This window comes from Ammospiza nelsoni, chromosome 23 (genome assembly GCF_027579445.1).
Source record: "Ammospiza nelsoni isolate bAmmNel1 chromosome 23, bAmmNel1.pri, whole genome shotgun sequence".
Classification (NCBI taxonomy): Eukaryota; Metazoa; Chordata; class Aves; order Passeriformes; family Passerellidae; genus Ammospiza; species Ammospiza nelsoni.
In genome coordinates, this window is record NC_080655.1 from 5,251,655 (window position 1) to 5,274,242 (window position 22,588).

The 22,588-nt window shown below is 51.2% G+C and overlaps 1 protein-coding gene across 1 annotated transcript in view; it reads right to left on the bottom strand.

The window, feature by feature from the left end:
• Positions 1–6,110: 6,110 nt before the first annotated feature.
• Positions 6,111–22,588, bottom strand: part of SLC6A17 (solute carrier family 6 member 17) — a 32,242-nt gene continuing 15,764 nt past the window's right edge. Inside the window, exons 3-12 of the mRNA XM_059488052.1 lie at positions 22,151–22,308; positions 20,656–20,782; positions 19,028–19,209; positions 17,503–17,613; positions 15,589–15,830; positions 15,120–15,312; positions 13,752–13,944; positions 13,215–13,374; positions 11,838–12,000; positions 6,111–9,762 (exon numbers count right to left, since the gene is read on the bottom strand). Coding sequence (XP_059344035.1) covers positions 9,394–9,762; positions 11,838–12,000; positions 13,215–13,374; positions 13,752–13,944; positions 15,120–15,312; positions 15,589–15,830; positions 17,503–17,613; positions 19,028–19,209; positions 20,656–20,782; positions 22,151–22,308 — 1,898 coding nt within the window. The 3' untranslated portion in view covers positions 6,111–9,393. The remainder of the gene's footprint in view (positions 9,763–11,837; positions 12,001–13,214; positions 13,375–13,751; positions 13,945–15,119; positions 15,313–15,588; positions 15,831–17,502; positions 17,614–19,027; positions 19,210–20,655; positions 20,783–22,150; positions 22,309–22,588) is intronic.

Consider the following 22,588-nt stretch of genomic DNA (forward strand, 5'->3'; position numbering starts at 1 on the left):
GAGGGCTGGGGGATGTTTTGGGGTCATAGAAGGGGTGCAAATCCAGCACAGGCCTGGCATTGGGGTGGGGGGGCTCACCCAAGAGGGACAGCACTCAGTAAGGGAGTTTTCGGGGACATGGAGGGGGGGATGCTGCCTCAGCACCCCTCTCTGCACCTCCCTGTCACCCCACCAGAGCCCCTCCTCACCCCCTGCCCAGGTTTGTCCCCCCTGTTCGTGATGCGCCCCCCAAAATCCATTGAGCACTGGGGCCAGCCGGAGAAAACGCTCCACCCCAAAAAACCCACGAGGCACGAGAGAGCCACGCTGCGATCTTACCACCGAGAAAGCCCCAAGAAAGCTCCAAGTGTGACAGCAACTCCGCAGCTGCCAGGGCCGGCTCCGGAGCGGGTGGAGGCTGCCGAGGCTCCACACCCGAACCAGCCCGAGCTGCACCCGCGGGAGAGCCTGGAGCCCGAGGGAAAAGCGTGCTGGAAAGATCGAGCCTTGCATCACCGGCCAGGCATCGCAGCTCGGCTCCTGAGCAGGCCAGGAGTGAGGGATGCTGCGACCTGCTGCTGATGGTTTATCTGTTTTATCTGCCGACTTTCATCCCGCCAGGAAAAGCTCCGTGCACCCGAGCGCGGCCGCTCCTGGGGTGGGAGGAGGTGGCCAAGCAGACAAATGAGTTGCTTCTGGGGAAGGAAGAGATCTTTTAGCCAGCAACACCCGCCCAAAGCTGTCTGCTCTCTCGAAATATGCCTTCTGATTTTTAATGTCCATGGGAAAGGGAAAAAAAAAAAGGAAAGAAAATAGAGAAGGAGAGAAAATGGAAAGAGCTGGATAAATAAGGGCCTTTTTGGAGGAGGAAGGAGTCACTTCTTGCCTGCAAGGTATCTGAGATAACATCCAAAGGATGGAATGAAGAGCAGGACCTGGAAGATCTCAAAAAAAAAGAAAAAAAAAAAAAAAGAAAATAGAGAGAGAGAAAGGAGACAAAATAGAAAGATCTGGATAAATAAATAAGGGCCTTTTTGGAGGAGGAAAGAATCACTTTCTGGAGGAAAGAATCATGTCCTGCATGGGACACCCAAGGCTCAAGGCACTGAGATAACATCCAAAGAATGGAATGAAGAGCAGGACCTGGAAGATCTCAGAAAAACAAAAAAAAAAAGGGAAAAAAAAAAAAGAAAATAGAGAGAGAGAAGGAGAGAAAATGGAAAGAGCTGGATAAATAAATAAATAAATAAATAAATAAATAAATAAATGCCTTTTTGGAGCAAGGAGTCACTTTTGCAGGGATGTCCTGCATGGCTCAAGGCACCTCAGATAACATCCAAAGGATGGAATGAAGAGCAGGACCTGGAAGATCTTGAAAAAATAAAAAACAAGAAAAAAAAAAAAAAAAAGAAAACAGAGAGAAAAAAGGAGAAAAAATGGAAAGAGCTGGATAAATATGGGCCCTTTTGAAGCAAGAGTCACTTCTGCAGGGATGTCCTGCAAGGCATCTCAGATAACATCCAAAGAATGGAATGAAGAGCAAGACCTGGAAGATCTCAGAAAAAAAAAAAAAATAAATAAAAGGGAAAAAAAAAGAAAATAGAGAGAAGGAGAGAAAATGGAAAGAGCTGGATAAATAAAAAAATAAATAAATAAATAAATAAAGGCCTTTTTGGAGCAAGGAGTCACTTTTGCAGGGATGTCCTGCATGGCTCAAGGCACCTCAGATAACATCCAAAGGATGGAATGAAGAGCAGGACCTGGAAGATCTCCAGGAGCATCAGCTCTAACCTGGAAAGCCCTGGGTGGGTCCTGAGGACATGGGAAGGGCTCTCTGGGTCACCATGGCCCCTTCCCCTGAGCCAGCACAGCGCCCTGAGCCTGGCCCAAGGTCCTGCACATCAGGGACAACCCCAGAGGTGGGGAGGGACAGCAGGAGACAGAGCACGGGATGCTCAGGGGGCTCAGTGGCCCCACAGAGGGGTTGGGGACAATTCTGTGCCACCTCCTGTGCCCTCCCTGGGCACTGCTGCTACTTCAGTTGTGTCACAGAATTCACAGAATTCACAGAATGACCAGGTTGGAACAGACCTCAAAGATCATCGAGTCCAACCCAGCCCCAGCACCTCAACTCAACCCTGGCACCCAGTGCCACATCCAGGCTTTGTTAAACACCCCCAGGGATGGTGACTCCACCACCTCCCTGGGCAGAACATTCCAGAACTTCATCACCCTTCCTGCAAAAAACTTTTTCCTAATATCCAACCTGTATTTGCCTTGGTGCAGCTTGAGGCTGTGACCTCTGGTTCTGTCAGTGCTGCACCAACATCTCCACATGGTGCCCAAAGACCTTCCCTGCCTCCCCACAGCTGCCTCTGCGTGGGGACAGGTTTGGTTCATGGCCATGGCAGCGTCCCCATGTGTGGTGCCATCCACAGGGTGGGAATCTCATCTGGGAGCCCTCAAGGTCTCTGTCCATGGAAGGACAGAGGAGGAGGCTGGAGTGCAGCAGTTTAGGGAGAGACAATCCTGTTTTGGTGTAGAAATAGCCAAAGCAACCTCTGCAGGTCCTTCCAGGCCAGAATCTCGTTAATGAAAGATGTGCTGTCCTCAGGAACCCCTGGATGCTCCAAACAAGCTCTCTGCCCTTGTGTTTTTGATGGGATCCATCTCTGATCTCTGTGGTGGCACCCAGGCTGTGATCCCCAAGAAACCTCTCTAGACTCTCTGTTAGAGCTGGATCTTCCCCAAAAAAAGCTGTCACAAGCCATGGACAAGCTCTGTCTCTGCCGGGTGAATTTTTCAGCCATAGTTCCTCATTTCAGCAATGCAGGTTACACTGCCAGACTTTGCATCCCCATCCCTGCATGAGCTCAGCCTGGAAGGGGAACTCACAAAATTCCCGGGTGGGGAATGCTCCCCGAATTCCCGGCGTGTCCCTCGCTCTGTCACACGGTGCCACCTCACTCTGTCACACAGTGCCACCCTGCTCTGTCACACGGTGCCACCTCACTCTGTCACACAGTGCCACCTCGTGTCCTGCGCTCCGCTGGAGCCCCGGCAGGCAGAACGCGGGCGCCGGAGCCCGGCGGGGTCTGGCTGGGATCTGGCTGCATCCTCGGCATGGCTGATGCAATTTCGCTCCATAAAAGCAGCTTGGGGCCCGAAGGGGGCTGGGCTGGAGTGGGGACAGCGCTGGGGATGGTCTGGCTGCGGAATGAGTCGGAACGGTTGATGCGGTGGGGCTGTGCCTCAGTTTCCCTGTCTGTAAGCATCGGGGTGTCCTTTTCCTTCCCGAGGTGCCCGGGAATCATATCAGGGTGTCCTTTTCCTTCCCGAGGTGCCCGGGAATCACAGCAGGGTGTCCTTTTCCTTCCCGAGGTGCCCGGGAATCACAGCAGATGCTGCTGTAGCAGCTCCACCTCGTGTCTGAACCCACCTCGAGCCTGGAGCCTGCTCCAGAATTGTTTTGAGATGGGACATCCAAAATCCACATCCACAGCAGCATCCTTCAGCTCCCAGCAGGCTCTGAAACCTCTCTCCATCACTGTCACAGGGAGTTCAATATTTATGGGGTTTGAAGTTCAATATTTATGGGGGTTTTTAAATAGAATGTATTCGCCTCAAATTCCACATTTGGGCCCATTTCTATGGCGTTTTCCCAGCCCCCAAGGGCCAGAATTGCCTTTTCCGTTTGTTTTTCTCACCTCTTTTCAGGAAGCCTCTGGCACTGGGATTTCCTGGCCCCTCTCAGCCCCTGGGAGCACAGGATGGGCTGAGCTGGGCCGGTTCAGCACAGCAGTGACACCACACACGTGTCCCACCGAGCTCTTGGCATGGCCCTGAGCTGGGATCACCATCCCTGCTCCCCCAGCCTTGGGCTGTGCTGGGGTCAGAGCTGCCCCCACTGTCCTGGGCATCACTGCTGGGGGATTTTACCCCAGAGCTGGGTCCTGGATGTCCTCTGGGACAGGGAGAGCCCTGTGCCACCTCCTGTGCCCTCTCTGGGCACTGCTGCTCCTCCAGCTGTGACAGACACTTACCCCAGTCACAGAACTCACAGAACTCACAGAACTCACAGAACTCACAGAACTCACAGAACTCACAGAACTCACAGAATTCACTGAATCACTGGGTTGGAAGAGGCCTTCAAGATCATTGAGTCCAACCCAGCCCCAACACCTCAACTCAACCCTGGCACCCAGTGCCACATCCAGGCTTTGTAAACACACACAGGGATGGTGACTCCACCACCTCCCTGGGCAGAACATTCCAGAACTTTATCACCCTTTCTGTAAAAAACTTTTGCCTGATTCCCAACCTAAATTTGCCTTGGTGCAGCTTGAGGCTGTGACCTCTGGTTCTGTCAATGCTGCACCAACATCTCCACATGGTGCCCAAAGACCTTCCCTGCCTCCCCACAGCTGCCTCTGCGTGGGGACAGGTTTGGTTCATGGCCATGGCAGCGTCCCCATGTGTGGTGCCATCCACAGGGTGGGAATCTCATCTGGATCCATCTCTCCTGATCTCTTCTTTCCTTCCTCATCCTCCCTGAAGAAGCCCTGGAGAAGCCACAAGGGAAGGGAAGGGAAGGGAAGGGAAGGGAAGGGAAGGGAAGGGAAGGGAAGGGAAGGGAAGGGAAGGGAAGGGAAGGGAAGGGAAGGGAAGGGAAGGGAAGGGAAGGGAAGGGAAGGGAAGGGAAGGGAAGGGAAGGGAAGGGAAGGGAAGGGAAGGGAAGGGAAGGGAAGGGAAGGGAAGGGAAGGGAAGGGAAGGGAAGGGAAGGGAAGGGCTCCCCAGCTAACCTAAGCTAATTCCCAGCAGCTGAAGTCATCTGGGATTGCTGGAAACCCCAGGTCCTTCTCCAGCACTCAGGATAAGCCGGCAGCACTGTGAGCAGGGCATTGTGCAGAGGAGCAGAGCAGTCCCAGTGCTCTGCAAAGCCAAAGTGTGCTGGTTAAACTGGGCCAGGAGGGAAAACAACCCCCACAGGCTCCTGAAGCGCCCACAAACAGCTTGATCTGAGCAAAGCCTTTCAGAGGCTGATGCTGGGTGGAGGAAGGGATGAGGGGAGACAGAAGGACAGTAGGGGGACAGACAGGGAAGGACAGACCTCAACACCCGCGGGCCCTTTGCTTTCTGTCTCTGCCACCCTAAAACAACCCCAAATCCCACCCAAGAAAGGAAACAGAGGCACAGACGAGACTCGGTGAGGAGACATTTGGTAAGAAGAAACTTTTAATCAGACTCTGATACAGCTCTTACAGGGTTTCTCCCGGCGGCCGAGGAGCCGGGGCAGCGCTGCCCGGCCCCGCCCGGCACAGGGGGAACTGCTGCGGTACCGGGGCCGGGGACGCGCCTCAGAGCTCTGTGCTTCACCTGTACACGAGGGTTTCGCTAGGGTTGTGCTTGTCCCACGCATCCCGCGTGTCCCCGGGGCTGTGCCGTGTCCCCCCCGGCCACCAAGGCCACCCGGCCCCGCTCCGGCCACGCTCGGGAAGGGGGGGACCATTGGAAGGCAGTGGGAGCTGCTCCTGGGAGGAGCTGGGGATTAATGTGACCTGTCAGGGGCTGGGCAGGAGCTGAGAGGTGAGGAAGGAGCTGGTTTGGAGGGGCTGAGCCGTGGGACACCCTGGGAACCAGCTCCACAGGCCCTCTGCCTTGTACTGGGGTCCCTGCAGCAGAGAGCAGTGCTGGGGCACAGAGCATCCCAAATCCTGCCCTACAGCCTGGGGGGCAGAGCATCCCAAATCCTGCCCTATAAGCTGGGGCACAAAGCATCCCAAATCCAGCCCCACAGGCTGGGGAGCAGAACATCCTAAATCCTGCCCTATAGGCTGGGGAGCAGAACATCCCAAATCCTGCCCTACAGGCTGGACCTGCAGAGCATCCCAAATCCAGCCCCACAGGCTGGGGAGCAGAGCATCCCAAATCCTGCCCCACAGGCTGGGGAGCAGAGCATCCCAAATCCAGCCCGACAGGTTGGACCTGCAGAGCATCCCAAATCCAGCCCCACAGGTTGGACCTGCGGCTCCAGCAGCACAATGTCATGGTTTTTCCACCCCCCAAGGGCCAGAATTGCATTTTCCAGTTTGTTTTTCCAGTTTGTCTCCAGGCTGTGCCCCTCCAGCAACCTCCTTTGTGCTTTCTCCAGAAGCCCCAGAGAGGGAGCAGGGTTTGGAGCCCTCCTGCCCTACCCAGCAGCAGGGACCCCAGCCTGCTCTGAGCAGCAGGATCTGGGCTGGGAACCCACCCAGGAGCTGATGTGGGGGGACAGGGACACGGGCAGAGGATCCCCCCTCTTTGTCCCACTGCCTGAAGGAAAACAGAAAAGTGCCTGTGCTCACAACTAGCAGCTATTCCCTGTGCCTCTGTGCAGAAAAAGAGGAAAAGTGATTTCCAGGGCTAAAAGCCACCGGGGGTCGGCCCAATCCACAGCCTGGCAGCCCGAGGAGGTTGTGTGGAGGGAGAACCTGCCCTGGCAAGCAGGAGAAACCCCCAAAAGTGAGCGAGTCCAGGCCAGAAGTGAATCCTAAAGGCAGCCACGCACACGGACACGCACACCCCACGGACGAACACGCACACCCAACACGGAGCTCCTAAAACCTAACACACACACACTCACACCCACCCCAAAACCCCGTGTCTAACACCGAGCAAATGCCACGACAAAACACGAGTATTTCCACAGGTAAAAGGAAAGGGGGCGTCCCTCCTCCTCCTCCTCTCTGCTGGATGCCCAGAGTGCCCCAGGCTGGGGGGAGAAGGGGACGTGCACCCGGCACACACAAGAAATAAAAAGGTAAAAATATGCCCTGCTCTAGAATGAGAATTGATCTGTACAGCACTGGGAATGAAAATAGGTCATGGGCCACTTTGGAATACGATTTTGTCATTTAACAGCATTTACAGTGACATTTACAGAATAAATATACAATAGAAATAGAGAATCTCTAGGTTATTATTCCATCTCCTCTCTCTGTATATATTTTATATATATATATAATATAGCTTCTTTGTTACCTTCTCAATGACTCTGCCTCTTATTGATGCTGCAAGAAGGGAGGAAAGCGAGCTCCTCCCTGGCTGGTTTGGGAACAGGGGTGGGAGAGAGGGAGGGCTGGATCCTTTCCCTGGGGTTCAAGGAGCATCCTGCCATGGGGGCACATGGGGCTGAGTGTTCTGGAGCACATGGGGCTGAGTGTTGTGGCTATGGAGGTGTCCTGCTCCATTAACTCCATGGGAGCTACGGTGGGAATCCAGCCCCCGGGCTCAGGGGTGATGGGGAGGTGATGCTGGGCATGGATTTGACTCATCCTCTGTTCTGCTGGTCAGTGAGGATGGATTCCATAAGAAATGTTGCCTAATGATGGGGAAATGCCACTAGATTTGAGGTTCTTCCTTCCAGAGATGATGCCATGGGGACATTTCTGTGTCCCTCTTGCATGGGCAGAGGAAGGAGAAAGAGATGGGAGGGGATGAGGAAGGGGGAACTTCTGGAGGAGCATGGCTGATCCTGACTCACAGATCTTGGAACCATCACTGAGCTGCTTTGGTTCATTCCACTCCTCCATCTTCCCCCCAGAAAAACAGTTAATGAAGGGCTTGAGCTAATTGTCCTGGAAGAGTCTCCAGGTCACCAGCCAAGCCCATGGAGAAGGCTGTGAATGAAGGATCACACCCACTGTGGGAACCTGATGGCCCCAGGGATGCTGAAATAAAGTTAGCAGTGTGGTGAATGGACCAGCAGCTTCCTGCCTTCACCTCCAGCCAAGAGGAGAACCAAGGTGAAAGAAAAGCAATGCACAGGGAAAGCAGAGGAGAGAAGGGCTTATGAACCAGCACCCACAAACGTGGCCTTCAAAGCAGCCTCAGAGATATTCATGCACAACCCAAGCCCAGCAGGACCCAGGGTGAGGCATTCCCCAGCCCTTGGAGGCAGCAGAGGGCAGAGTGTGCTGCTTCTGTGTCCCCAAGGAAAAGGGGACAATGCCAGGCTATCCTGACACCCTTGGCAGAAGTGCTTGGTTACAGGTGGGACTCAGGGAAATGACCCTCAGGACTCAGAGCTAGAAGATCCCACCCTTTCCAAACAGCCTGGGGAGAAACAACATAAGGGTCACATCATGGATCACATCCAAAACCATGGATGGGCACGATAGAGGCCCCTGGACTTCACAAGGGCTCCCCAGGCTGGATCCAGAGCTGATGGGGACCTGGCACTGGCTCCCAGGAGCTGCTGTGGTCCCCAAGAGCTGCTCACCCCCATCCAAAGGCTGCTGAGCTCCTGTGGGTGTGACAGGAGGCAGTGACAAACCCAGGCTCGGAGGGGACACGAGGAGAAATGAGGAGGCACATCCAGAGAGAGCCAGTGCCCAGCCCACCTTGGCAAGGAGGGAAGTCAGGGGTGGTTTCCTGAGAGCTAAACCAGGAGTGTGGTAGGACTGGATGTCCCACAGCTCCTCTGCTTGTCCCTCTAAAGGGACATCTAAAGAGAGGAGTGAGAGGAGATGGTCACCATGCCAGGGATTTTGGTTCAGCAGAGCATCCCACACGTCAGGAGAGCATTCCTGACCCCCATCACACCAACCCCATCCAGACCCCACACAGGCTCACAGCCCCAAACCACTGCCACTTCTGGGGTCCTCCTGACACTCAGCACCATCCAACCCATGGAGCATCCCAGCTACTCCATCCCATGGCTGTGACATCTCCCAGCCACCGTCCCTGTGCTGGTGGCAACAAAGATTCCAGGGATTCACCCTGCCCTGTCTCACACGCCCCAACATCTCAGCCAGCCCCACGCTGCTCCCTGCCAACCCTGGTCAGAATCTGGGGGGTTATTTGGGTGTGTCCACAGCTATAAAAACCTACAGGAGATACAACAACAACAACGATGGTGACAACAACAGCACCTTCTTGTGCTATGAACATCGATGATTAATTGTGCTCGTTGGAATAAGGCCATGACTCCTCCCGGCTAAAGGACAACAGACAGGGAGGGAAGAGCTCTGGGTGACAGGGGGAAGTGTGATTGGCTTCCCACCTGCTGCCAGGTCCTTGTTCCAACCATCAGCTGCTTAGAAAAGAGAGATTCTTTGCTTCGGATTTGAGCTGCACGAGAACAACTCTTGGAAAGGTATTGCAGCATCTCTTGCTCCTCTTCCTTTCCCTGGAGGTGAGTCCAGGGCTCCTGCCTTTCCACCGAGGGCTGTCAGAGGAGTCCTGCCCCTCCTGCCATCCCTTCTTCCCCGACGTCACCTCAGAAATGGCTGCTTTGCTTAACGATTTTAACAGGGGGGTTTCTTCTTCGTCTTAGTCACTTATTCATCTTCACCCTTAATAATTAATTTTCCCGTTGCCTGGACAGCCAGGAGCGCCCTCCTCTCCTGGTGGGGGTGGCGGGCAGGCCACCATCACAGCTCAGACTCGGGGGTGCTGGCCAGCAGGTACCCGCTGCCGTAGCGTCCGTTGGGCGCCGCGCTCATCTCCAGCGGGGAGCTGCTGCCGGGGCCCAGGTAGGAGCGGTGCGTGGGCATGGGCGACGGCGTCTCGCTGGGCACCTTGCTCAGGATGAAGCGCGTCTCGTCGTTGTCCTCCAGGTTGGAGATGTCCTTCATCATCCGGCCCTTCTTGTAGGTGACGGAGAGGGCGTTGGAGCCGTCCGACACCAGGTGGAACTGCCGGAGGATGAAGACCAGGGGCAGGGGGAGGGAGGCCAGGATGATCAGGGAGATGAGGATGGCCATGGCCCACGTTGGGTAGAACAGGAACTTTTCAGCGGCCTGGAAGAGACAGATATCAATGTTTCAGGGCTGCTGCAGCGGTGATGCCCACCATGTGTCACAGATATCTTTTATGAAAAATTCTTTCCTAAGGATTTTTCTCCTGAGAAGCTGAGTTCAGGATTCTGGATGGTTATCTGCTGCTGTGGAATGCAGCAGGCGGATCTTTGATTAGTCCCATGTAGTTGTTTCTAATTAATGGCCAATCACAGTCAGGTGGCTAGGACTCTCTGTCCGAGCCATAAGCCTTTGTTATCATTCTTTCTTTTTCTATTCTGAGCTAGCCTTCTGATGAAATCCTTTCTTCTATTCCTTCAGTATAGTTTTAATATCATATATATAATGAAATAATAAATCAGCCTTCTGAAACATGGAGTCAGATCCTCATCTCTTCCCTCATCCTCAGACCCCTGTGAACACGGTCACACACCAGGTACTTTAAGAGCCTGAATGAGGGATGTGGGACTCCAGGCAGCTCTCCAAAATGCAGTTTATTTCATCCAAGACATCACAGCAGTCCAGGGTCATGGGTGACAGAGCTGTGCCTACAGCTGTCAGCTCCAGCTGCAGGCAGGCCTGGAGACCCTTAGTTTAGGTTACAATACACTATATACTTTTCTTTTGGTTACAATGCATTATATACTTTGCTGAGCATCTTAATACAGTACAACCAATCTATACTTTACTATTATCTCTAGCCTATCATAACTACTGTAATTACCATATTCATGTTACTGTTCTCCAATCACTAACAGTCAGTACATTACAGTTTAAGCTAGAAGTTGTTTTTCAGTTTTCTTGCAGTGGAAAATTCTGAGACCTTTTTTCTACTTGCAACATTTGCTGACTTGTTTGCCTGTGCTATCTTTCTGCTTGGTAAAAACATCTTCTTGTTTGGGGTGGGTTTATCCTTTGCTCTAAGCCATAAAAACCCCTTCTAAGTAACACACCCTTTGCCTCTTTAGATATCCAGTGAGACTGGCTCAGCAATTAGTTCCTTCTATATCAAAACTTGCTTCCATGTCTATCCCTTCATCAGACTCTACATTTAAAAATCTTTCTGCTAGGCACACATATCTGTGAGACTTTCTTGTCCAACTTTCATCCTTCCCAACAGGGTATGACATCTCTGAAACACCAGATAGCTCCTCCTGCCTCCTGCCAGATCCAGGGACACCACACAAAGGTGGGCTCAGGTCAAAGGGAAGGATCCTCACACAGGCACAGCGTGGAGCTGTGGGACCCAACCAAAATCAACACAAACTTCAGCTCATGGACGGAGCTGGCTGGAGATATCTGGGCAGTGTGAGCAAACTGCTCCCAGAGGATGAACAGGGTGGGAATGTCACCCAGCAGGAGAGGAAGGAGGAATGGGCAGAGCTGGGATGAGCAGAGTGCTCTGCAGCTCTGAGCTGCCCCTGATGTGCTGGGGTGTCAGAACTCAGTGCATCCCTCCGGGTGTCCAGAGCTGCCCAGGACCCCACCAAGGGGCTCAGAGACCCTGGCACACAGCCCAGAGCACCTGGGGATTTGATTGTGGCCCCTGGAGCAAACTGCCAGCTTTGTATGAGGACATGAAAGTCACAGAGTTTTGAATAGTATAATAATAAAATGATCACAGGGTGAAAATGCAGATTTTAGGATTTTTGGTATGGGAGTTATGGGGAAAAGATGGAGGAATCTGGGTGCGTCCAGCCTTTCTCCTTCTTCTTCTTGTTCTCCATTTTCTGCAGTGATGTTGGCACTTTGGGATTGGTTTAGAGTAGAAGTGCACTGTCTAACATAGGTGATAGGTATTGGGAATTAAGTGTAAATATGTTATACGTAGTTTGGAGTATAAAAGGACAACACAGAGTGCCTGTGGCTGCCCTGCTGAGCAGATCTCGGCTGGGCAGAAAGAAAATTTTATAGATAAGAATTAATAAACAACCTCAAGATCGAAAAGTGAAGAGCTCTGACTCATTCTTCGGGCACACTGGCCGAAGCAGAGACATCCTGCACATCTCGGGGCAGCAATTAACAACCAAAAACCCAAGACTGGGGCAGGGTGGGGAAGGGGAGGGAGCTGTGCTCACCTCCTCTCTGATCCAGGCGCTGTATCCCGGGGGGCTCACTCCCAGCTGGATGATGCTGGCAGTCATGAGCACGGCCATGCAGATGGGGGACACGTACTTCCAGGCGTAGTAGTAGAACTGGTAGGGCCTGAAACCCAACATTTCCGTCAGCTCCTGCATGAACCTGCCGAGGAAAAACATGGAATTGGGACATCCTGTTGCAGCTTGAATTGCTGCTAGTGAAGTCCAGGGTAAAGAAGCAAAAAAGGCTTTTGCATAATATCCATTGTCACAGACATCTTTTTATGAAAAATCCTTTCTTAGGATTTTTCCTTCTGAGAAGCTGAGAGGCCTCAGAAACAAAATATAAACAATGGTTATCTGCTGCTGTGGAATGCAACAGGTGGACCCATGATTGGTCTCATGTAGATATTTAGATTTAGTGACCACTCATGGCAGATCTGGCTCTCTCTCTCTGTCCAAGCCAGCTGCTTTTGTTATCATTCTTCTCCATTCTATTCTTAGCTAAGCTATAGCCTTCTGAGATGAAACTTCTCCTTCTATTCTTTTTACTATAGTTATAATGTAACATATATATCATAAAATAATAAATCAAACCTTCTGAAATATAGAGTCAAATCCTCATCTCTTCCCTCATCCAAAAACCCCTGCGACCACTGTCACCATCCACAGATGTTTAATTCAGCTGCGCAGTGAGATGTTCTCCTCTCTGACACACACTCCACCAAGGTCCAGCTCTCTCCCCCAGGGGCCTCCCAGCTGACCTTGGTCTCCAGGCAGTATCAAGGTGAGACACAATCAGGGGAAAGGGAGGGAGAGCCTCAGGAACACCTCTGTTCAGGCATAGGAACAGGGGAAGGAGCCAATGGGGTGTAACTTAGGAGAAGCCCCTCCAGGGCATACACAACATCCATCTCTGAGTGAGAAACAACCTCCCAGGAGCCCTGCTAATGCTCAAGGTACAGCCTGAAGAACCCAGCTGACCATCACAGCATCCCTCAAGCCTGAAGAACTTGTGGAAAACTCAGGACAAAACCATCTGAGTGTTATCCAAAGCTGCCTTTGCTATGGACAACTTCTGAACAAGGAGAACTGTGGGGACCAGCCTCCCCTTCCAGAAGGACCTGGAAACCTCAGAAAAATGGGTCATCACAAGTAACAGAGCATCACAACCAAGAGGAGATACCCATGAGAAGAACCCACTTCTGGGGCTGTGCCACACCAGGACAGAACAGGAGGATCAGAATGAACCAAACTCCTGCCTCTCTAACTACCCTTGGAGCATTTCCTCATGAAGAAATACCCAAGAGGTGGAAGGAGAGGTTTCTAGTCAGGAGTTACACCACAGTTATCCCTTTTGCTGTAGAATTTCCTTACTTCTTGGTGCCGTAAATCCAGGCCACAGCGATGTTCTCCAGGATGACCACCACGGTAAGCGGCAGCGTGGCTGAGTAATCGTCAAACATGGTGACAAAGTAGTTTCCAGAACGCTGCACAAAGATCAGCCCCACCACGAAGGCGAAGATGCAGCAACCGACTGTGGGGAGCAAACAGGCCTGGTCAGCAGAGCCTCCTGAGGGACACCAGGACCTCCAGAAGCTCCATTCCCTGCATGGGCCTGGTCAGCAGAGCCTCCTGAAGGACATGAAGACCTCCAGAAGCTCCATTCCCTGCATGGGCATGGTCAACAGAGCCTCCTGAGGGACACCAGGACCTCCAGAAGGTCCATTCCCTGCATGGGCATGGTCAGCAGAGGCCTCCTGAGGGACACCAAGACCTCCAGAAGGTCCATTCCCTGCATGGGCATGGCCCAGTTCACCCCCCACCATTGTCCACCCTCTTCTGGAGTGACTCCTCAAGGCAACGGGGACCTCCCAGCCCTTCCCAAGGAGGTTGCAGGAGAAGAGGCCTCACCTGTGAACACTTCCTTGCGCACCTTGAAGGTGTCGATGATGGGCGTGGTGATGCCCGACATGGTCCCGATCATGCTCCCCAAGCCCAGGTTGATCAGCATCAGGAAGAACATGACAGACCAGAAGGGCGAGGCTGGGAAGTGGGTCATGGCTTCTGTGAAGGCAATGAAGGCCAGGCCGGTCCCTTGCACTGACTGTTGAGGTGGGGAGAGGACCAAAAGATGAGAAGAAGCTTGTCAGGGACACAGAGTTTGAGCCCCTCTCAGGTTTCCCTCACCAAACCCTCTTAAAGGAAAGAAAATCCCAGCCTGAGTTGGTGATGACCCTGCTTGATTTGTACTGGACAGAGCTTCTCCCACCCCAGTACGACCCCTTTGTGCTGGGTAAAACAACATGGAATTGGATTCTCCATCCCTGGAGGGTCTCTAAAAGTTATTTTTCCAGATCCATGTGCCAGGATTGACACAGGGAGAGGCAATGGGGAGGGTGACCTGTTGCAGACATTTTAGGAAAAATTCTTTCTTTAGGACTTTTCCTTTTGAGAAGCTGGGAGGCCTCAGGAACAAAATGTAAACAATGATTATCTGCTGCTGTGGAATGCAACAGGTGCATCTGTGATTGGCCGATGTTGGTTGTTTCTAATTAATGGTCAGTCACAGTCAGCTGGCTCAGACAGAGAGTCCAAGACAGAGCCTTTGTTATCATTCCTTCTGATTCTATTCTTAGCTAGCCTTCTGATGAAATCTTTTCTTCTATTCTTTTAGTATTAGTAGTATTATTAATACTATATATTAGTAATAATACTATATATTAGTATACTATATATATACCAAATTTTATATATATACTATATATTATATATATACATGCACATATATATCTATATTTATATCATATATCATATATCATATATCATATATCATATATCATATATCATATATCATATATCATATATCATATATATACACCGTACTATATATATACTATAATAGTATACTATATATATATTAGTATACTATATATAATACTAGATATTAGTACTATATATATTACCATATATAATATATAGTAATATATATTATATATATAGTACTATAGTATTGCTATAGTAATACTATAGTATTACTATATATTATATATAGTGCTATATATAATACTATATATTAATAATAATTAGTAATAATACTCGCAGTATTATTGATACTATTTATTAGTATTAGTATTTAGTATTTTTAATCTAATATATATCACAAAATAATAAATCAAGCCTGCTGAAACATGGAGTCAGATCCTCGTCTCTTCCCTCAACCTGAGACCCTGTGAACATGGTCACAGTCCTGCTGGTCCCTCCAGGAGTGCCACCAGGTACCTTGTTGAGCTCATCCTCCAGCAGGCAGGCGTCCAGGCCCAGCTCTTTGAAGTGCCCCTCCTTCACCGTCATGATCACCCTGTACATCTCGTTGTAGTCCTTGGCCGTGAGGTGGGAGAAGTTCACGTGGGGTGGGATGAGGTCGTGGCTCAGCACATTGGTGTTCAGGTAGCCCAAGATCTTCTCAGCGTTCCTAAGGGAGAGCAGAACCCCTCAGCTGATGCAAGGCACCTGAGACACGCTGGATTCACAGCCCAGCTGCAGATTGAGCCCATCTTGGGGCTGGATTTTAGCTTGGAGGAGCTCAATGTCCAACTCCCTGAGCTACAGAGGTGCATCCCTGCAAATCCAACTCCTGACCATCAGGAATGTGGGTCCACCAAACCCCAGCATCATCCAGCTCCAGACCCACCACAACTGGCAGCATCAAAGACCTGCCTACCCCAAACAGAGAAAAAGCAAATCTTACTCCACCACGCATTTCTCGTTCATGATGTTGGCCTTGAAGCCCAGCACAGCAAACACAACCAGGGTGGCCAGCACGGACGTGAAGAAATTGATGAAGGAGACGAGGGTGGCATCGAAGTGGCAGTTGTTGTCCTGCTTGTTGTAGCTGGAGAAGGCAATGACCCCCCCAAAACCCAGGCCCAGGGCGAAGAAAACCTGCGTGGCTGCTTCACGCCACACCTGGGGGTCCAGCATCTTGTCCAGCTTGGAGGAAAGACAGAAGAAGGAGTTAGGTGGTCCCACAGCCCATCCCAGAGTGACATTAAAAGGGCTGAGGTGGTTTTGGGGGCAGCTGTGGCTGCTTTGGTGGGGTGGTGAAAGGAAATGATCTCTAAGGCTCCTTCCAACCCAAACCACTCTGTTATTCCATGATCTGCCATACTCAGGTCTGGCTTTACCCAGCAATCAAAGATCCTTCTCATTGCGGGAATCCATAAAATCAGAGGGTTTTGGGAAAGCTGCAAAAGGCAGGCCTCAGAGACAGCAGAACTGGGATTGGAGCTAAGTAGTAGCCATGAGATTGGTCAGCAGAAAAATTACTTAAAAAGTAGAAAAGCAAGGACAGATAGAACAATCGTCTGTGTATTAACACTTGTCCAGAATAACTCCCTAAGCTGCAGAAAAGTTTATCTAGCAAGATATTAGGAAGTTTGAAGCTTAATAATGGAGCTCTGTGCATTGTGTTTTAAGGCTTACAAGCAGGTATTGTATTCGAAATCAGCAAGCATTGTTTTAACCAAAGGTACATGTGCTTATAGTGGTTGGATAGAACTACTGTCAATATAGAATATATACCATACAGATATAAATACTGTCAATGTGCTTTTGCTTTGTGTGATTGGGCAAAAAACTTATAAAGTGAATTATAACATTGAGCTCTTTGTCTGCTACTGGGGATGTGAGCTGATGGCATCTTCCCATTGTCATAACCATGTAATGAGACTGATGCTGAAAAATAAAACAGCTCAAGGCAGTTCCACAGCAGTCCTGTCCCATTTATGATTTGTACACAGACCCCAGCTGGTGATACTCCTCATTCACAGAGAGGGAAACTGAGGCACGGAGAGGTCAGGACACACACCACAAACCATATAAAACAATGACGTACTAGCAAACCAATCAGCATCATAATTGCCATCTTAACCACCATGTCCATCACCCTCCTTCCTATCTCCCCTATAATCCTTACCATTGTCTAAGAAACTTAGGATTACCTAAACTGAAGGCCTTCAAAGCCTTAAACAAGAGTTAAACCCTCTTAGTTTCTGCTGTGGTCCCCCCCCAGCCATGTTCTCCCTCTCCCAGGAGCCAGAGCTGCAGCCTGGAGACCTCCCAGCATCATTCATCAAGGAACCATAATTAATGTCTTCTAACAGCCTCGCTGGCTGAGCTGATTCATCTACATCTCCGCCTAATTAATTAATTAGCTGCTTAATTAATAAGTGCATACCACCAGCAGAGGTTTTTCTGCCAGCCAGCATCTCTCCATTAAATCTTTGTATTTATACATTCCCTTGGGCACCTCTGTGCCCCCCAGAAATATATTGGGGGGCACAGAGGTGCCCAAGGGAATGTATATAGAAATATAATAAAATACTGATATTTCAAATATTGATATTTGAAAATTTTAATAGAAGCAATAAATATAATGTTGCATCTGGGTAGCTGAGGATGGAGTCTGTGAGGCTCGTGGCTGTCCTGGCCACATCCTGAATTTTGGGAGCCACTCCACACCCTGATGATCTATCAGGATCCCCAAGTTTGGGGCTGGTACTTTGATTTTCAGGATGGGGAGGAAAATAAGGGGAATAATAAGAGAATAAGGGAAAATAGGGCATGACCAGCCAGGAAGGAAAGTAGAACTTGGAACTCTCACCTTGGGTGTGAACATGTGCATGATCCCATCCACTGCCCCACGCAGCAGCAGCCCCCGCACCAAGAAGCAAACAAGCACCAGGTATGGGAAGAGGGAGCTGAAGTACATCACCTGGAGCAGGAGGGATGAACACACACACAGCCTCAATTCCTGCTCCTGGGCCCAGCCACCCTCCCACCCAGCACTGGGACAGCTCACAGGGGGGAGAAGGGAGCGTTTCCCTCCCCAGGATGGGGCTGGATCCCCAGGGATGAATGTGGGACCCCTCAGGCAGGATGGTGCAGTTGGTTGGGCAGTGGCCAGGCTGAAAGGGACCTGGGGGCACTGATGGGCAGCAGCTGGACATGAGCCAGCAGAGTGCCCTGGTGGCCAAGGAGGCCAATGGCTCCTGGCCTGGATCAGGAATGATGTGGCCAGCAGGAGCAGGGCAGGGATTCTTCACCTGTTGTTCCAGATTGCAAGGCAAGTTGTTTTCTATTACCATCTGTATGGCAGATTTTCTTTTGTCAAGTGGGCAGTTTTCCTTCTCTCTCTCTGAGTGATCACAATCACTCCTCCCTCGGGAGGGGACATCTGCTGATAACAGCTATTGAATGTCACTGCAGGGCTGATAAGAACTACAGCATCCCACTGGGAGATGTGAGCCCAGAGGGAGGAGCCAAGCATTCCTACCCGGATATAATCTGGAGATTCTGCAACACCAGCACAGCTTCTGCACTGGATTGCCCAGAGGAACAGCAGCTGCCTCTTCTTCCACTGCATCTTCAGAGGCAGAGACTGCACCTTTCTCCAGGATCCCTGCTCCAGCAGAACCAGCCCTGACACTGCAGGAGGGCTGAGCCACAATTCCAATGGGACTGCTGCCAGCACCCTGACCCACAGGGTGTCAGGTTGGGTTCTGACTCTGTCAGTGTTGTTTATCCTGGAGAAGAGGAGGCTCAGGGGTGACCCCATCACTCTCTACAGCTCCCTGACAGGAGAGTGCAGCCAGCGGGGGTCAGGCTCTGCTTCCAGGAAAAGACAAGAGGACACAGCCTCAAGCTGCACTAAAGGAGCTTTAGGTGGACATTAGGAAGAAGATCTTCACAGAACAAGTGAATGGGCATCACAAGGGGCTGGCCAGGGAGCTGCTGGATCACCATACCTGGAGGTGTTTAATGAAAGGCTGGATGTGGGTCTCAGTGCCATGGTCTGGCTGACAGGGTGGTGTTGGGCCACAGGTTGGACTTGATGTCCTCAAAGGCCTTTTCCAACCTAACTGATTCTGTGAAGTGCTGGAGCTCAGGGGGATTCTGTGCTGGTGACCAAGGCCTTGCTGCACGTGTCAGTTGGATTAAACCTCTTCCCTAAACCCTCTGCTGATCTTACTCTGGATCCCTCCAGAGGTGACCCCAGCTTTTGGGTGGGTGTGACCATCCCAGGGGACACAGCATTCCTCTGGAAATGGGACGCAGGACAGTGTGTCCAGCACGTTCCTGCTCCCAGGACAGAGCCCAGCCAGGCTCAGGCAGCCACCAACACCCACCTTCCCCGAGGACTGGATGCCTTTGATCATGGCCAAGCCAACAAGGCTCCAGGCCACCAGCAGACACAGGGTCATCTTCCAGTTGAGCCCCCCACTCTCAGAGATGGAGTTGGAGATGTCCAGGGTCTCCCGGTACCAGAAGTAGGTGGTGGCTGAGCTCCTCTCACATTCTGGCTCCACAACTGCAGGAGAGAGGCAGGAGAGCATGAGGGGAGAGGCATCCGCGGTCTCCTGAGCTGGTCAAATGTCAGAGACCTGTCACAGACATCTTTTATGAAAAATCCTTTCCTTAGGATTTTTCCTCCTGAGAAGCTGGGAGGCCTCAGGAACAAAATGTAAACAATGATTATCTGCTGCTGTGGAATGCAACAGGTGGATCTGTGATTGGTCTCATGTGGTTGTTTCTAATTAATGGCCAATCACAGTCAGCTGGCTCGGGCAGAGCCTGAGCCACAAACGTTTGTTATCATTCTTCTTTGCTATTCTATTCTTAGCTAGCCTTCTGATGAAATCCTTTCTTCTATTCTTTTATCACAGTTTTAATGTAATATATATCATAAAATAATAAATCAGCTTTCTGAAACCTGGAGTCAGATCCACGTCTCTTCCCTCATCCTCAGACCCCTGTGAACATGGTCACAGAGATCTGCTGGAGGCAGCCAGGGAAGGGAGAGACACCTCTGGAAACTGAGGGACAGAAATTTATGGGGCTCATTCTTAGCAGGGAAAAGAAGAGACAGGACATAAAACTACTGCTGGGTGAAAATGAGATGTTAAATACAGGGAGAGACATTTTCATTTGCTATAAAACCTCTCAGAGAGTCCCAAGCTGATGCTCAGATGTTATAAAACCTCATTAGCTCCATCCATGTCTCAGTCAGGCAGTGGAGCAGCCTCCGCCTGATTCTCTCTGCCTCCCTCCACGGTCCTGGGTCAGAGCCTGGCCTCAAGCACTGAGGCAGCCTGGAAATACCATCAGTGGGGACTCTGGATTGCCAAAGTGGCATCAAATCCCATTCTGGATACCCAAACTGGTATCAAATCCCATTCTGGATTCCCAAACCGGCATCAAATCCCATCAGTGGGGATTTGGGATTCTGGATTGCCAGAGTGTCATCAAATCCCATCAGTGGGGATTATGGACTCCCAAACTGGTATCAAATCCCATCAGTGGAGATTCAGGACTCTGGATTCCCGAAGTGGCATCAAATCTCATCAGTGGGGATTCTGAATCGACAAATTGGAATCAAATCCCATTCTGGATTCCCAAACTGGCATCAAATCCCATCAGTGGGGTTTGTGGATTCCCAAACTGGTATGAAATCCCATGAGTGGGGATTCGGGATTCTGGATTGACAAACTGGCATCAAATCCCATCAGTGGGGATTGCCCACTGGATCAGACCCTGGATTCCCAAACTGGCATCAAATCCCATCAGTGGGGACAGAGAACACCAGAGGCACTCATCCAACCCAAGGGGAAGTTCTTCACATGGTCAGTTGGACCAGAGAGGAACCTCTACCTGCTGTAGCCCCATGTTCTGCTGGGGTTGGTGACATGTCCCACAGCGTCCCAGAGCCCCCCTTGCCTGGTCCCTGCTCCCTCCCAGCCCATTCCCTGTGCCTCACCAGCCACCGAGCCGTTCCTTACGATGGGGCACTCGCTCCAGGGCAGGGGGTACTGGAAGGACTTGAAGAAGTAAAAGATGCTCCAGCCAATGATAACGTTGTAATAGAGACCAACAAAAAAACAGACCTGGAAGGGAGGAAGGAGGAGAACATAGCATCAAACCACAGGGCAGTGAAATGTGCCCAGAGCACTTCCGGGGCTGCTGGGATCAGGGGTGGGAGCATTCCCAAACCAGCCCCTGTCATAGACATCTTTTCATGAAAAATCCTTTCCTTAGGATTTTTCCTCCTCAGGAGCTGAGAGGCCTCAGGAACAAAGTGTTATCTGCTGCTGTGGAATGCAACAGGTGCATCTGTGATTGGTCTCGTGTGGTTGTTTCTAATTAATGGCCAATCACAGCCCAACTGGCTCAGACTCTCTGTCTGAGCCACAAACCTTTGTTATCATTCCATTCTATTCTTAGCTTAGCTAGCCTTCTGCTGAAATCTTTTCTTCTATTCTTTTAGTATAGTTTTAATGTAATATATATAATAAAATAATAAATCAAGCCTTCTGAAACATGGAGTCAGATCCTCGTCTCTTCCCTCATCCTCAGACCCCTGTGAACACCATCACAAGCCCCTAGCCATGGGTGGAGCTGCAAAAACACCTCTTGACCTCTCCAGCCTCCCCCTGGTGTTACAGGAGCTTCTTTGAGCCAGGTCTCATAAGCTCTTGGAGGTCTATTACTCACCCAAGATAGCTCAGCTACCTTTGGAGGCATAAAAATCAGCAGGCTGGCTCTTGTTGCAGTGTTGGAAACAAAAAGGTTTAATAAAAGGCAAAATAAAAAACAGAAAAAAAAAACTGAGCTAAGTGCAAGAGGTTCTTGCTCCTGGTAAAACACCTCACAAAAGTCATTTGTTTTTTGTTCTCTTCTTTTTCTAGTAAATTGATTAGGTGACACTTTTTAGCTCCTGTCCAATTGGCTATCCTTAAGTTTGAGGTGAAGTCCCCCAAGTCCTATGAGGTGTCTTTTCACCTAATCGAGGACAGAAACTTCTGGGGTCTTTTCCTTTTTGAGGAGACAAAGGATAATTTGTCACTCTGTCAACAAGGGGCCCATTCCTACACCCTGGGGCTGCTGGAGGTTTGCTTCACCCTGCAGACCCCGGGGTGGCCCTGGAGGGTCCTGGGGTGGGGCTTGAGAGTCCCCAGAATGAGGCTTGAGGGTCCTCAGGGCTGGAGGGACCCCGGGTTGGCCCTGGAGGGTCTCTGGGGCTGGAGGGTCCCTGGGACTAGAGGGTCCCCAGGGCACAGTTGGAGGGTCCCCTGAGTGAGGCTGGAGGGTCCCCAGGGCTGGAGGCCCCCGGGGTGAGGTTGGAGGGTCCCCAGGAGTGGCCCTGGAAGTTCCCGGGCTGGCCCTGGAGAGTCCCCAGGGCTGGAGGGTCCCTGGGGTGGCCCTGGAAGGTCCCGGGGGGGCTCTGGAGGGTCCCAGGGCAGGGCTGTGCTCACCAGGCAGCTGGCGTAGCCGATGCCCCCCAGGCGGGGGCAGATGTAGTTCCAGACACCGATGCTGCCCCGGCGGATCCTCTGCCCCACGGCCAGCTCCAGGAAGAACAGGGGCAGCCCGATGATGATGAGCAGGACCAGGTAAGGGACCAGGTAGGCACCTGGAAGGGGAGAGAAAAGTCATTCCTGATCTCCCTGCTCCGAGGACAGATGGACAAGCAGGGCAGAGCTGGGCAGGCTCTGCCTGGTCCATCACTTCATTTGTAAACAGCCTCAAGTTGTACCATGGGAGGCTGAGATTGGATATGGGGACAAATTTCTTCATGGAAGGATGGTCAGGCACTGGCACAGGCTGTGCAGGGCAGCAGGGCAATCCCCATCCCTGCAAGGGCTTAAAAACCGTGTGGGTGTGCCAGCTGGGGACATGGGCTGGGGGTGGCC